Below are 14,422 nucleotides of genomic sequence, written 5' to 3'. Positions count from 1 at the left end.
GGTAACGCCAGTGTACAATACAGAAGGATAAGGCTGCAGAACACTACACTGTGAACGACCATAAAGCAGAAGTGAAAGCTGTGGTTATAAATAACATCAGACGCTCCTTGGTTTTCATCTTTTCCTTTATTAGCATTAAGCAGCAGATAAGAAAAGCCGCCATATTCTGACCTCACGGCCGCTTCCGCTCAGTTGGTTGATGGTCTGCAAAAAGAACAGATTTATAAAGGGTTAAATACAAATCATGTCAATATATAGCAGCCATATATAGAGAGTGTATTCTGTGTTTTAGGCAAAGCAGCAATTTGAGGGTGGGGGTGGGATGCTACATGGCTATAAGTTATCTTTAGAAAACTTTAAAAAGGGTAAGATGAAATAGCGCCACCTTCAACGGGTTGTACCTGGTACTGCAGCCTCATTTGCTAAAGTGGAACTAAGCTGCAGACACAACCTATAGAAAAAGGGTGGCAGTGTTTCTAGAAGTAAGCATGCATGTTTATGTTTTTTTTCCAGTTGCTCATTATTAAGGTCTCTGTGCAAAGCAGAACTGGTAATAAACAGTGTCTAGGGCAGTGTTTCCCAACCAGGGTGCCTCAAACTGTTGCACAACTACACCTCCCAGCATGCCTAGACAGCCTTCGGCACACTAAGACAGCGCAAACTTCGACTTCAAGCAGCTCATCACAGCAGCTCATGGCGTCTGCACTGCTCTATGCAAAGTTAAGAATTTATTTTACCTAAGGTACCAACATTTTGGTGTATGGCCCTCAGGTATTCTAGTGCCAAGTTACAAAAACAAAGTGGTGGTCGCCGCCTGGTGCTATGCCAGTGTTAGGTTAGGGACCCACTCTGACTAGGTGGCCTTGAACTTTGATCAAAATGTATAACAACAACCTGTTAGTTTTTTTAATTATGCTGAGAAGCAAATAGATCAAAATACAAATGGTGGATGTGCGGCTGTGTTTCTCTATTTGTGTTGCACATTAATATTATAATAATACAAATATATGTTTATAATGCAGTGAATAAGAACATACTTGGCCCATTCCACATTCAGAATCAGATGGTCGTAACCAAAGCCAGAAACGCCAGCAATGGCGCGTGCTGCGTCTTCTCTGCGGTGAAAACTGATGAAGGCGAAACCCTGGTGGTACAAAAATGGAAAACGTGTTAGAGATTAAATACAATCTATAATGTTATATTATGTTTCCATAAAGGAGCAATGAACAAAAAAAAAATGGACAAAACATTGGGGGGAAAATCACTAAGACAGCGCAAACTTCAAATACAGCAGATGAATCACAGCGGATCATGGTGTCTGCACTGCTCTAGGCAAAGTAGAGAGAAGTCCAGTGCTGAAAAAAATTATCCCCCATCCTAAGCCCCAGTTGGTCGGACCCCCCGCGATCTCCTGTATGGAGCCCCGACTCACTGGCCAGATAGCGGGTGTCGACCACCGCACAAAGCGGCGGCCGACATGCCCCCTCAATACAGCGCTATGGCAGGGCCGGAGATTGCGCAGCGCTGCGGGCGATACCATCATCCATTTTAAGTGCCGCACTGCAGCAGATGCCGTGATCTGTATTGTTCACGGCATCTGAGGGGTTAATGGCGGACATCGGCGCGATTGCTGATGTCAGCCATTACTGACTGGACCCTGGCTCGCGGTCATGTTCATGACAAATGTACGTTAAGTATCACCGCACCATGACGTACATTTACGTCCGATGTCGTTAAGGGGTTAAAGTAAATTATGTTAATGGTGGCAACCCAGGCACAGAATTGATAAAAAAAATTTGTCTAGAGTACCCCTTTAGCAAATCTGTGCGGCCAGCAATTAGCAGACCTGCAGTGTTATGCTTTGGGCCCCAAAGATCAGCAACACCAGAGGAGCAGCCAAAAGGAAAGTTAAGGTTCGTACCCCTCAATATATAACCCACAATCTCAAACCCGCTTTCTTTGCTACCTTTGACTGTCCGGTAGTTTTGTCCTTCGCCAGGTAGATACGAGAGATTGATCCGAAAGGCCTGAAGAGCTCCTGGAGGTCGGTTTCTCGTGTATCTTCAGACAAGTTGGTGACACGGATTGTAGCGTTGTCATCAGCTGCGGAGAGAATGCAGACAATCGGTTACCTCTGCTCCACAGAGAACATGTAGGGGGGCGGCAGAAACTGTTCAAAATAACCTAAGGGGTACTCTGGCCCCAAGACATCTTATCCCCTATCCAAAAGGATAGGGGGATAAGATGACTGATCGTGGGGGTCCCCTGTAATCTAGCATGCAGCATCCACCTGTAAGCACTGCAGGAAGCGCTGGAGGCTCTCAGTGTTATGCCTCCCGACCACGGGGACATATATATATATATATATATATATATATATATCTCTAGCTGCCAAGACTGGTAGGGAGACCTCTAGTGGTCATTTTTTCAAAGTGGAAAATTAAATAGAAAGAGGCATATTTTTCAATAACATGCAATTGGAAAGTTATTCTGCATACATTAATCTATAATATATCAAAAAAGTTTTCGATGAAAGGTACCCTTGAAATAAAGTGGAGAACACAAACGCAGATGTAAACTTAAGAGTATTCATTATTAGAGATGAGCGAACTTACAGTAAATTGAATTCGTCACAAACTTCTCGGCTCAGCAGTTGATGACTTTTCCTGCGTAAATTAGTTCAGCCTTCAGGTGCTCCGGTGGGCTGGAAAAGGTGGATACATTCCTAGGAAAGGGTCTCCTAGGACTGTTTCCACCTTTTCCAGCCCACCGGAAAGCTGAATTTATGCAGGAAAAGGCATCAACTGCCGAGCCGAGAAGTTTGTGACGAATCGAATTTACTGTAAGTTCGCTCATCTCTATTCATTATGTCAGGGTTCTGGTCGCCCATAGCATCTCTGTACCTCTGCGGTTAGGCTGCATGGACTCTCCTCTGCGGCTTCCCCCGTCTCTCAAGCTGGGTGGAACGTATTTTCCTGTCTTGCTCACTGGAGCCTGCGCTGGTTCAGGTTCTGTGGAAAAAGGTAAAAATAAAGAATTCGGAATACTAATTCATGATTATCACAAATGCCGTCTGCTTCCCTTCCAGATGGTAGAGATTGCCCACTCTGGACAAACCACCATTAGGCTGCATTCACACCACGATTTTGCAATACAGTTCGCGTATACGGTTTTGCATAGAAAAACCCCTATACAACCGTATAGAAAACCATATACATAGAAATCCCATACAAAAATATATGCAATAAGAAGAATCCGGTTGTGTAAGTTTTACGGTTGTGTAAGTGTACAGTTTTGTGCATTTTTTTTTTTACTGTACACAAAACTGCGGTCTACAACGGTTGTGTGTCCTCTTTAAAAACTGTATACGAACACTGAAGTCAATGGGTCTACAGAGGCATACGGTTTTTGGGATACGTTTTTTTTTCTTGCACATGGCAAACCACACCTAGTTTCATTGAACTGTCATTAAAATAATTGGAACTTTATTGCAAGAAAGAGTTAATCTAAAAAAAAAGTATACTTTTTTTGCAAAAACTGATGCAACCGGACATCTAAATTTAAAACACATACGATTTAAAACTGTATGCAGTTTAAATTTACAGCACACGTTTGCATACAGTTTTGTCAGTTTTTAAAAGGCAAAACAAAAACTGATGCCAAACAGTATGACAAAATCGTGATGTGAATGCACTCAGAGAATATCGTGGGGGACCACCTCTCAATAACATCTATGCTCCACCCTTTATGAAAGGGTTTTCCAAATGGTGTCTCCAGCTGTTGCAAAACTACAACTCCCAGTATGCGGCTGTCCAGGCATGCTGGGAGTTGTAGTTTTTCAACAGCTGGAGACATACACCCACACAATACATACCACCGGCTCCAGGCACCTTCTCCTTGTCCGCTGTGGAGAGTCCGAGCTGCTCAGCCAGTTCCTTCTGCATGGGACCCAGTGTGTCTTTGTAGGGACACCTTGTGGTCCAATGGTCTCCTTTACAGATTCGGCAAGACACGATCTTCTGACCCTTCAGCTTGTTCATTGGATCTTCCTCTTCCTGATTATTCAGATCCTGTAAGAGGAGAAAACGTTGGGTCAAGCTCTAAGCTACACAGACACACGGGTAGAGTCCATATCCAGAGCCCATAGAATCCACTGAATAGGACATTATATAGCCATGCTGAGCAGGGAAAAGTGTTAACCACAGATATATCAGACTGCACGTCCCTCAATCTCTACAAGCCTGAGATGTAAATATATGATGTCTCCAGATATAAATGTATTCATATATCTGGTTTAGGGCTGTCCCGATACTGGTATCGGAACTGACAATGGACATTTGAATTAGCAATTGTGCAAATGTCCCCGATACCCAATCAGATACCTGCCGGCAGGAGTCCTGCGGGCAGGTATCACGGAGGTGCGGTAAGCTGCCTGTGCTCTCCACTCCCGAGCTATGCAGTGCGCACAGTAGCTGAGAGAGCAATATAGCCGGGACTCGCATTAGCCCTTTAGATGTCTAAAAGTCCTGAGATGTACTGCCAGTTAGCGCAGGGATGCTGATTGGGCATCACCGTGGTGTCCCGATCAGCTGCGAGTACAGCCGGAGGTCCCTTACCCTGCTCCGTGCGTCTGATCGTCGCTCCTTTACTGCGCAGATAACAATGATCACTGCTATGCTATGGCACAGCATTGATCAGTGTATCCCATAATAGTCCCCTATGGACACAAAAAAAAAGGTGAAAATAAAAAAAAATTTTTTTTTTTTTTAAATGTTACCCTTTCCCAAGATAAAAAAAATCTGAATCACCCCCCTTTTCTCAAAAAAGTAAAAAAAATATATATATATAATTTCTTTTTTTATATAAAAAAAGCCCTCTTACAAAAAATTAAATAAAAAAACCCTTCCCCTCCATTAAAAGGAAAAAAAAAAAAACCCTGTCACATGACATTGAAGAAGTATCAGTGAGTACTTAAAAAGTATCGGTACTTGTACTCAGTCTTAAAAATGGTATAGGAACATCCCTAATCAGGTGAAAGACATCCTATCCCTGCTATGGGACACACTAAAAAGCATAAGATCGATCCTGCACTGGTGGAATCAGATTAGTTATCCAATTGTTACATAGACGGGAACCATTAAAGATACAATATTTGCTTCCAGGACGACCATTGTATGTTGAGACCAGAACTCTATGGAAACCTGATAATTTGTTCTGAAGCCACCAAAATGTCTCCAAAAATAGGAAAAAGTGAGGATTAAAAGAAAAATATATAGATAACTAATACAGATAAAGCAAATCCTTATATATAAAAGTAAGAAAGATCTACTGGGAGCTGTAATCACTGTCTATGTAGAGGACAGGAGCTTCTTCAGGGTCCTGTCCAGTACACAGTGTCCTAAAAAAGTAACATGGAGCCGCCCTCACCTGGTGTCCAAAGGAGTAGATAACCCTGGCACAGGTAAAGAGTACAGAACATGTAATACCTCCCTGTACTGTAGGGGGAGCTACCAGACAGGAATTCAGTGCATACACTTCAGTAATACAGGGGTTTTACCAGTGAAATATCCATTCCGATTGGTCAGTTCTTCAGCCATTGACATGTTTCACAGATCTGGACTGTCTGTACATTGTATGTAGAGTCTGGTTTCAAGTTACAATGGTCCAGAAAATATTGTAATCTGAGGCCAAAGTAAGTTGAGGGATCACGGTCTTATATTTTCCCTGCAGGGGGCACTGTAGCCAAATCTTTAGCACTGCTAATTCAGTCAGTCTCCTCTTATACAGTATGGTGGCCGGTCGGTGCACTCACCTCCTTACTGGTGATAAAAGTCATCAAGACGTCATCGCTGACTGTGGTGGTGGCCACGTTTGGTCCGGGTGGGTCGTATTCAGAATTCCCAAACTTCTTCCAATTCTGAAGAGAGGCAAAGAAAGTCTTTAATTATGGTCCGGAGCAGTGCTGATCATAGGTATCATCAATATCTGAGTGGGCACTCACCTTCCTGCGAGCCACCACTTTAGAAGCTTTACGGTTCTCGATTTTAAAGGTGCGAATAATCTGAAAGAAAAAAAGAGCAGAAGTGAGAAGATTGCTATGAAACGACCCGAACCTCTGATCAGGGGTGCACGGCGCAGCATCGGGGCCTCACTCTCTTACAACAGGACGCTTTCTATCTCTGGTCATTGAAGGTTCTAGGACAGGTATAGGTAACCTTCGGCACTCCCATGATGCTCTTACATCTCCCATGATTCTCTAACAACCAAAATGCTGGCAAAGATTCATGGGCGATGTAGTCCAAAACATCTGCAGTGCCGACGGTTGCCTATGCCTTTTCTAGGAGCTCTGTAGATGCAGACACCAATTGGGTTTACAATGTTTTCCAAACAGTGTGTCTCCAGCTGTTGAAAAACTACAACTCCCAGCCTTCGGCTGTCTGGGCATGCCGAGAGTTTTAGTTTTGCGACAGCTGGAGGCACGCTGGTTGGGAAACATTTGTCTAGGCTCTTCGCTTGTTGCAAAACTACCACTCCCAGCATGCCCGGACAGCCTTCATGCTGGGAGTTGTAGTTTTGCAACAGCTGGAGGCACACTGATGGGAAACATTCGCTTGTTGCAAAACTGGAGACACTGCAGTTTTGGTTTTGCAACAGCTGGAGACACACTGCATGCCAGGAGTTGTAGTTTTGCAACAGCTGGAGGCACACTGATGGGAAACATTGGTCTGGGGTCTTCACTTGCTGCAAAACTACAACTCCCAGCATGCCCAGACAGCCTTTGGAAAACCCTGACCTAACCTAAAGTGAACAGAAGACACAACCTGGAGGTTAGAGATCAATATGGAGTACAACAGTAACCTCTAGTGGTGACCAAACTACTTTCCGTAGATATATTTCATATTAGATCTACATTTCTATATACATGGCTCATGCTTTTAACCCATTAAGAACCGGATCAAGAAAAATAAAAACAAAAAAATAAAAAGCTATTTAAATCATTATTTTTTATGCCAGTTTAATTTGTAACTTTTCCGCCAGTTAAAAAAAAAAAAAAATGTATGCAATATTCTGTTGGTTCATGTGGCTTTCCCCGTACAAAGGATAGGGGATAAGATGTCTGATCGCTGGGGTCTGGCCGCTGGGACCCGCTATCTGAATATGAGTACACACCCCCCCCCCCCCCCCCCCACCACCACCACCACCACCACCACCACACACACACACACACACAAATTCATGTCTGAGGGTGACGGCTGTGGTCGTTCGAGCATAGCCGTGATACCCGCTCCCTTAGACATGAATGGAGGGGGAGGGAGAGTGACGTCACGACCACGGTCGCCCAAACCCGCCGTTGTAAACAGAAATGTTGCTGTGATGCTGGGCCGGAGATTGCACTGGGTCCCAGCGGCCTGACATCTTATCCCCTATCCTTTGGTGTCTAGGGGTTTGAGCAAGAATGGTCACCTTATACTTTAGAGTTGATACCGATACAGTGGGCGTGGTTTGTTTTATTTTTATTATCCTCCAAAAGGGAAAAGGGGGGTCCTGATGAAGCTTAGTCAAGCAAAATGCGCGTCGGGGCCTCCACCTCCCCGGGTCAGGCTGATATCCATCTCTCTATTAGATGTACGGTTGCTTTCTGAACAGCATTGCAAGTACAAATTTCCCTTTTCTACCTTTCATTACCTCTTGGCCTTACCTTGTTACACGCTCCTGAGGGGACCATTTGTTGGGGCCAATTCACTTGTTTATTTTTATTATGAAAAAATTCGTACTTGACTTGGCCATTCTTGCTGTATGCCATTCTGTCTCACACAGATGTTCACCTATTTCTTCCAATAATTATGAGCTGCTGAAGTTGAGTTGTTCTTTTCTGTCTGTCTGCTCTCTGATGACATCTGTCTCGGGAACTGTCCAGTGTAGAAGCAAATCCCAATAGCAAACCTCTTCTACTCTGTGCAGTTCCCGAGACAAGCAGAGGTGTCAGCAGAGAGCACTGTTGTCAGACAAAAGAATAACTCAACTTCAGCAGCTGATAATTATTGGAAGGATTAAGATTTTTTTAAAGTAATTTACAAATCTGTTTAACTTTCTGGAATATATAAGTTTTCTCCTAGAATACTCCTTTAAGGCTGCCAGAATTGGTCTGAAGTCTCATCACAATATGCTCCCACCGCACTGATCACACACGTATGGAATTTTACAGAAAGGGGTTAAAAGGGATTTTCCCAGACCACCAAGACACTCACCAATCTCAAGAGCAGGGGGTCCCCCCATACCCTTGATTGAATGAAGCGGATTCAGACACGTGTGCTGGTACTTCACTTGGGTCAGTGTTTCCCAACCAGGGTGCCTCCAGCTGTTGTCAAACTACAACTCCCAGCATGCCCGGACAGCCAACTGCTGTGTGCGAATTCACCTTAAAGTGGGGTTTGCTTTAAAGGGCATCTCTAGGCACTGTCTAATTCTTTTACACTCCACTTGGTCTATTTGTATACCTGAGAAATGTTTCTTTTTTTTGCTAAGGCTGGGTCCACACTACGTTTTGTCCCATACGGGAGCGCATACGGCAGGAGGGAGCTAAAACCTCGCGCTCCCGTATGTGACCGTATGCGCTCCCGTATGCCATTCACTTCAATGAGCCGACCGGAGTGAAACGTTCGGTCCGGTCGGCTCATTTTTGCACCGTATGCGCTTTTACAACCGGACCTAAAACCGTGGTCTACCACGGTTTTAGGTCCGGTTGTAAAAGCGCATACGGCGCAAAAATGAGCCGACCGGACCGAACGTGTCACTCCGGTCGGCTCATTGAAGTGAATGGCATACGGGAGCGCATACGGTCACATACGGGAGCGCGAGGTTTTAGCTCCCCCCTGCCGTATGCGCTCCCGTATGGGACAAAACGTAGTGTGGACCCAGCCTAATCCTGCAGAACCTCTTTAATACAGTGGGTGTCGCAGTTACAGGCCATGCTGTGTGTGATGGGAGCAATTCAGTGACCACAGCAGAGGACAGAGCTCACTGCCCTGCAAGGTCCAGTGTAAGTGATTATTATAGAGACACAGCTGGATACAGTGCGTTACTGTCCACCAGGGGGGGCTGTATGCAGCCTGATGATTGTGCGTACTTCTCCACTGACCGTGCTCCTCCCTCACAGCAAATGACCAGACACACAGATCCCAGCAGTGATCAGCTGACTATCACACGGCTCCTGATGTGGCGACTCCCTGTGTACGGAGATAAGAGAACATGACTGCACCCACCTTAATCTTCTTGTCATTCTCATCCAGCTTGTACTCTGTGATGGTCTTTATGTTTCCATTGATGACTTCACGAGGGGTGTCCAGGACATCTACGGAAGATCACAGGTTATACCAACATGGCCTGTACAGCTGTGCCAGAGGGGGCGCTACAGTCACATGTAAAGGCTATTCCTCACTGCACACATATTGATCGGACACCTTCAAGATCACAAGAAGGAGGGCGCCAAAAACCCTGAAGCAAAGAGAATACTCAGACTATTGTGGTCTGATCTTTTACTTACCGTTGACTAGGTTCCCACCATAATCCCTTGTTCTGCGCGCGGTAGGCGCTTCAGAATTACATGAGCTGCCGATGAGCGGCCTTTGCAATCAAGGCAAAATGAAGGGACACCAGCGACTGACACAGGGGGGGGAGAGATGAGGGGACCACCGGCGACTGACACAGGGGGGAGAGAAGAGGAGACACCAGCGACTGACACACGGGGGAGAGATGAGGGGACACCAGCGACTGACACAGGGGGGAGAGAAGAGGAGACACCAGCGACTGACACAGGGGGGAGAGATGAGGGGACACCAGCGACTGACACAGGGGGGAGAGATGAGGGGACACCAGCGACTGACACAGGGGGGAGAGAAGAGGAGACACCAGCGACTGACACAGGGGGGAGAGAAGAGGAGACACCAGCGACTGACACAGGGGGGAGAGAAGAGGGGACACCAGCGACTGACACAGGGGGGAGAGATGAGGGGACACCAATGACGGACACAGGGGGAGAGATGAGGGGACACCAATGACGGACACAGGGGGAGAGATGAGGGGACACCAATGACGGACACAGGGGGAGAGATGAGGGGACACCAATGACGGACACAGGGGGAGAGATGAGGGGACACCAATGACTGACACAGGGGGAGAGATGAGGGGACACCAATGACTGACACAGGGGGAGAGATGAGGGGACACCAATGACTGACAGGGGGAGAAAAGCAGTGACAGTAATGACAAACATACGGTGAGATGAAGGGGCAGTAATGACTGTGACACAAGGAGAGATGAGGGGGCACTAATGGATAACACAGGAAAGGATATGGGTACACTAATGGATAACACGAAAAGATGAGGGGACACTAATGTCTGTGACACAGGGAGAGAGAGGGGGGACAGTGATAACACGGAGAGATGAGGGGACACAAATCACCGACACAGGGGGAGATGAGGGCTGGCTTCACACACAGTATTTTGGTCAGTAGGAGATGAAAGGATCCGAAACACAGATAAAAGGTGCAGGTCTTTCTGCTGTAGTTTTTGGATCCACTTGTGGTTGTTGCTACAAAATAATGAACAGTTGCCATGGGCAACTGGTAGACATTTCCTCTGCACAGGTTTTGATAAATATCCCCCATTGTGCGTGAACCCAGCTTAAGATTCATTATAAGGGTGGAAAGAAGCTTTCATCCAAGATAAATGTTATACTGCAATTCCCATTTAGATCCTTTGAGCCAGTGTTTCCCAACAAATGTGCCTCCAGCTGTTGCAAAACTACAACTCTCAGCATGCCCGGACAGCCTTCGGCTGGCATCCGGGTTGGGAAACACAGCACTGGGCTCATAGTCTTTGCGATACATAAAGACCTGCAGGGGGCGCCCCAACAAGTACTGCTAGGACCCTCCGCGATCTCCCGTACGAGACTCCAGCAGTCCGGGGGCGTGTCGACCACCGTACCATCACACACCCCCCCCCCCCACCCCAATACAGCGATATGGAAGAGCCGGAGGTTGGCGAAGGCAGCACTCCGGCTCTACCATAGAGTTGTATTGAGAGGGAGTGTCAGGCACTGCATCGTGCAGTGGTCAGAGCCCCGCGCTCTGAAACTTATCCGGTACTGGTGGCAGAAAGTTATACAGATTTGTAAATGATTTCTATTTAAAATTATTAATCCTTCCAGTACCTAGCTGCTGTATGCTCCACAGAAGTTATTTTCTTTTAATATTTCTGTCTGACCACAGTGCTCTCTGCTGACACCTTTGTTCATTTTAGGAATTTTCCAGAACAGGATATGTTTGCTCCTACTCTGGACAGTTCCTGACATAGACAGAGGTGTCAGCAGAGAGCACTGTGGTCAGACAGAAAGGAAATTTAAAAAGAAAAGAACTTCCTGTGGGGCATATAGCAGCTGATAAGTACTGGTAGAATTAAGATTTTGAAATATAAGTTAATTACAAATCTGTTTAACTTTCTGGCACCAGATGAGTCAAAAACAAAACAAAAACAAATGTTATATTATAATTATAATATTAATATATATATATATATATATATATATATATATATATATATATATATATATATACACACACACACACACATATATATATATACACACACAGTGGTCCCTCAAGTTACAATATCAATTGGTTCTGGGACGCCCATTGTATGTTGAGACCACAGAAAAAAAAAAAATTATATATATATATATATATATATATATATATATATATATATATTTATATTTGTTTTTCCCCGGAGTACCCCTTTAATGCTGCACAGGTTGATGACACATGAGCAGTTCCCATCAGAAGGCGGCAGGACAACACTTTTTTGCAGCTCCTCAAGTGCTCGTCTATGAAGAAGCAGGAAGCTGAACAATCACTGTTCAGCCTCCTGTTACGGTTCGGGTAAAGCTGGAGCCTAAGGAATAAAGTAACCAGTGGACAACCAGATATGCAGTGAAATCCGTAAGCGACGAGAGTCATGGCCCCGTATTGAAGATCCTGTAGAGCAGCGGTCTTCAAACTGTGGCCCTCCAGCTGTTTCAAAACTACAACTCCCAGCATGCACGGACAGCCGTTTGCTGTCCGGGCATGCTGGGAATTGTAGTTTTGCAACATCTGGAGGGCCACAGTTTGAAGACCACTGCTGTAGAGTCTCTGAGGGTCATTAACCCCATCATTGCCCTAGACCACCAGGGATGCAAACTCCTTCTTTGCAGTAAGTAGGGCCCAGGTATTGAACTGCACAGCTGGATACAAATGCTTAGAGAAAGCCCTCAGCCATCAGAGCGCTCTGTGCCAACAGTAATAATGGGCATCTACACAATTATGGGTCATACTCACAGCCATGTTCTATTACTGCCTTTTTTTCGACGGAAGGAGGAGGACTTAGGGGCTCCACATCTTCTTCACCTTCCTCCTCTACCTGGTCGGCCCAGCTGGGCTTGGAACTGTAACCGAGGAGAAGAATGTGTTACCACAAACAGGGACATGTATTAGAAGAGCTAGTCCAATTGTACATCTTTCTTACGCTACCAGCAGAATAGTGAGTGCAGCTCTGGAGTATAATACAGGATATAACTCAGGATCAGTACAGGATAAGTAATGTAATGTATGTACACAGTGACCCCACCAGCAGAATAGTGAGTACAGCTCTGGAGTATAATACAGGATATAACTCAGGATCAGTAATGTATGTACACAGTGATCTCACCAGCAGAATAGTGAGTACAGCTCTGGAGTATAATACAGGATATAACTCAGGATCAGTACAGGATAAGTAATGTAATGTATGTACACAGTGACCTCACCAGCAGAATAGTGAGTGCAGCTCTGGGGTATAATACAGGACATAACTCAGGATCAGTACAGGATAAGTAATGTAATGTATGTACACAGTGACCTCACCAGCAGAATAGTGAGTGCAGCTCTGGGGTATAATACAGGATATAACTCAGGATCAGTACAGGATAAGTAATGTAATGTATGTACACAGTGACCCCACCAGCAGAATAGTGAGTACAGCTCTGGAGTATAATACAGGATATAACTCAGGATCAGTAATGTATGTACACAGTGATCTCACCAGCAGAATAGTGAGTACAGCTCTGGAGTATAATACAGGATATAACTCAGGATCAGTACAGGATAAGTAATGTAATGTATGTACACAGTGACCTCACCAGCAGAATAGTGAGTGCAGCTCTGGGGTATAATACAGGACATAACTCAGGATCAGTACAGGATAAGTAATGTAATGTATGTACACAGTGACCTCACCAGCAGAATAGTGAGTGCAGCTCTGGGGTATAATACAGGATATAACTCAGGATCAGTACAGGATAAGTAATGTAATGTATGTACACAGTGACCTCACCAGCAGAATAGTGAGTGCAGCTCTGGAGTATAATACAGGATATAACTCAGGATCAGTACAGGATAAGTAATGTAATGTATGTATGTACACAGTGACCTCACCAGCAGAATAGTGAGTACAGCTCTGGAGTATAATACAGGATATAACTCAGGATCAGTACAGGATAAGTAATGTAATGTATGTACACAGTGACCTCACCAGCAGAATAGTGAGTGCAGCTCTGGAGTATAATACAGGATATAACTCAGGATCAGTACAGGATAAGTAATGTAATGTATGTATATAGTGACCTCACCAGCAGAATAGTGAGTACAGCTCTGGGGTATAATACAGGATATAACTCAGGATCAGTACAGGATAAGTCATGTAATGTATGTATATAGTGACCTCACCAGCAGAATAGGGAGTACAGCTCTGGGGTATAATACAGGATCAGTATTGCTCCACAGCTATAGGAAAGGCCACAAGTGTCACATCCTGAGAACCTTCTGGTGGACATCCCCTCCCTCCATTATGTCTCCTCGGTCCGCACGATTCTGCAGCCTATGACCCTATAACTCTTCCCGGTATGGGCCCCTATATGTCTCGCCCACTATGTACAGGTATCTCCGGAGCGGCCTCAGCTCTCCTCTCCGCGGTACTTACTCGTAATCGCCGGTCGGCATGGCTCTGACTACGTTGATGGCGCCGCCGGAAGTACAAGAGAAAGCGTAAGCCGCAATCCGCCTTAGAGGAAGAGGAGAGGCGCATACTTCCGGTGTACACTCTAGCCGCCCAGCTTCACCTCTCTGTGGTGATGATTAAGGACTAGGTCACATGACAGTGCTGGGCCGAGGCACTGGGGGTTCTAGTCACGTGACGGCAGCAGTTTTACTAGTATGCTTTTGTATTTTTATTTTTTCAAAGTTTAATCATCTTGAGGCAATGTTCACTACAGCTAGTACATCCCCCCCCCCCGACAAATGTGCCTCCAGCTGTAGCAAAACTACAACTCCTGGGAGTTGTTGTTTTG

At 45.3% G+C, this 14,422-nt stretch overlaps 1 protein-coding gene across 1 annotated transcript; it reads right to left on the bottom strand.

Annotated features, from left to right (window-relative positions):
- Positions 1-107: 107 nt before the first annotated feature.
- EIF3G (eukaryotic translation initiation factor 3 subunit G) lies at positions 108-14,209 on the bottom strand. The gene is made up of 10 exons (XM_056569136.1): positions 14,056-14,209; positions 12,378-12,484; positions 9,264-9,352; positions 6,002-6,061; positions 5,813-5,917; positions 3,875-4,070; positions 2,904-3,011; positions 1,967-2,103; positions 1,038-1,144; positions 108-204 (listed from the first exon to the last, which is right to left on the bottom strand). Exons 1-10 carry the CDS (start codon positions 14,073-14,075, stop codon positions 189-191), a joined length of 945 nt encoding a protein of 314 aa, XP_056425111.1. The 5' UTR covers positions 14,076-14,209; the 3' UTR covers positions 108-188.
- Positions 14,210-14,422: the final 213 nt, after the last annotated feature.

Source organism: Hyla sarda, chromosome 4 (genome assembly GCF_029499605.1).
Source record: "Hyla sarda isolate aHylSar1 chromosome 4, aHylSar1.hap1, whole genome shotgun sequence".
Classification (NCBI taxonomy): Eukaryota; Metazoa; Chordata; class Amphibia; order Anura; family Hylidae; genus Hyla; species Hyla sarda.
The sequence above is the reverse complement of the archived record's forward strand: the minus strand, read 5'-3'. Positions and strand labels throughout refer to the sequence as shown.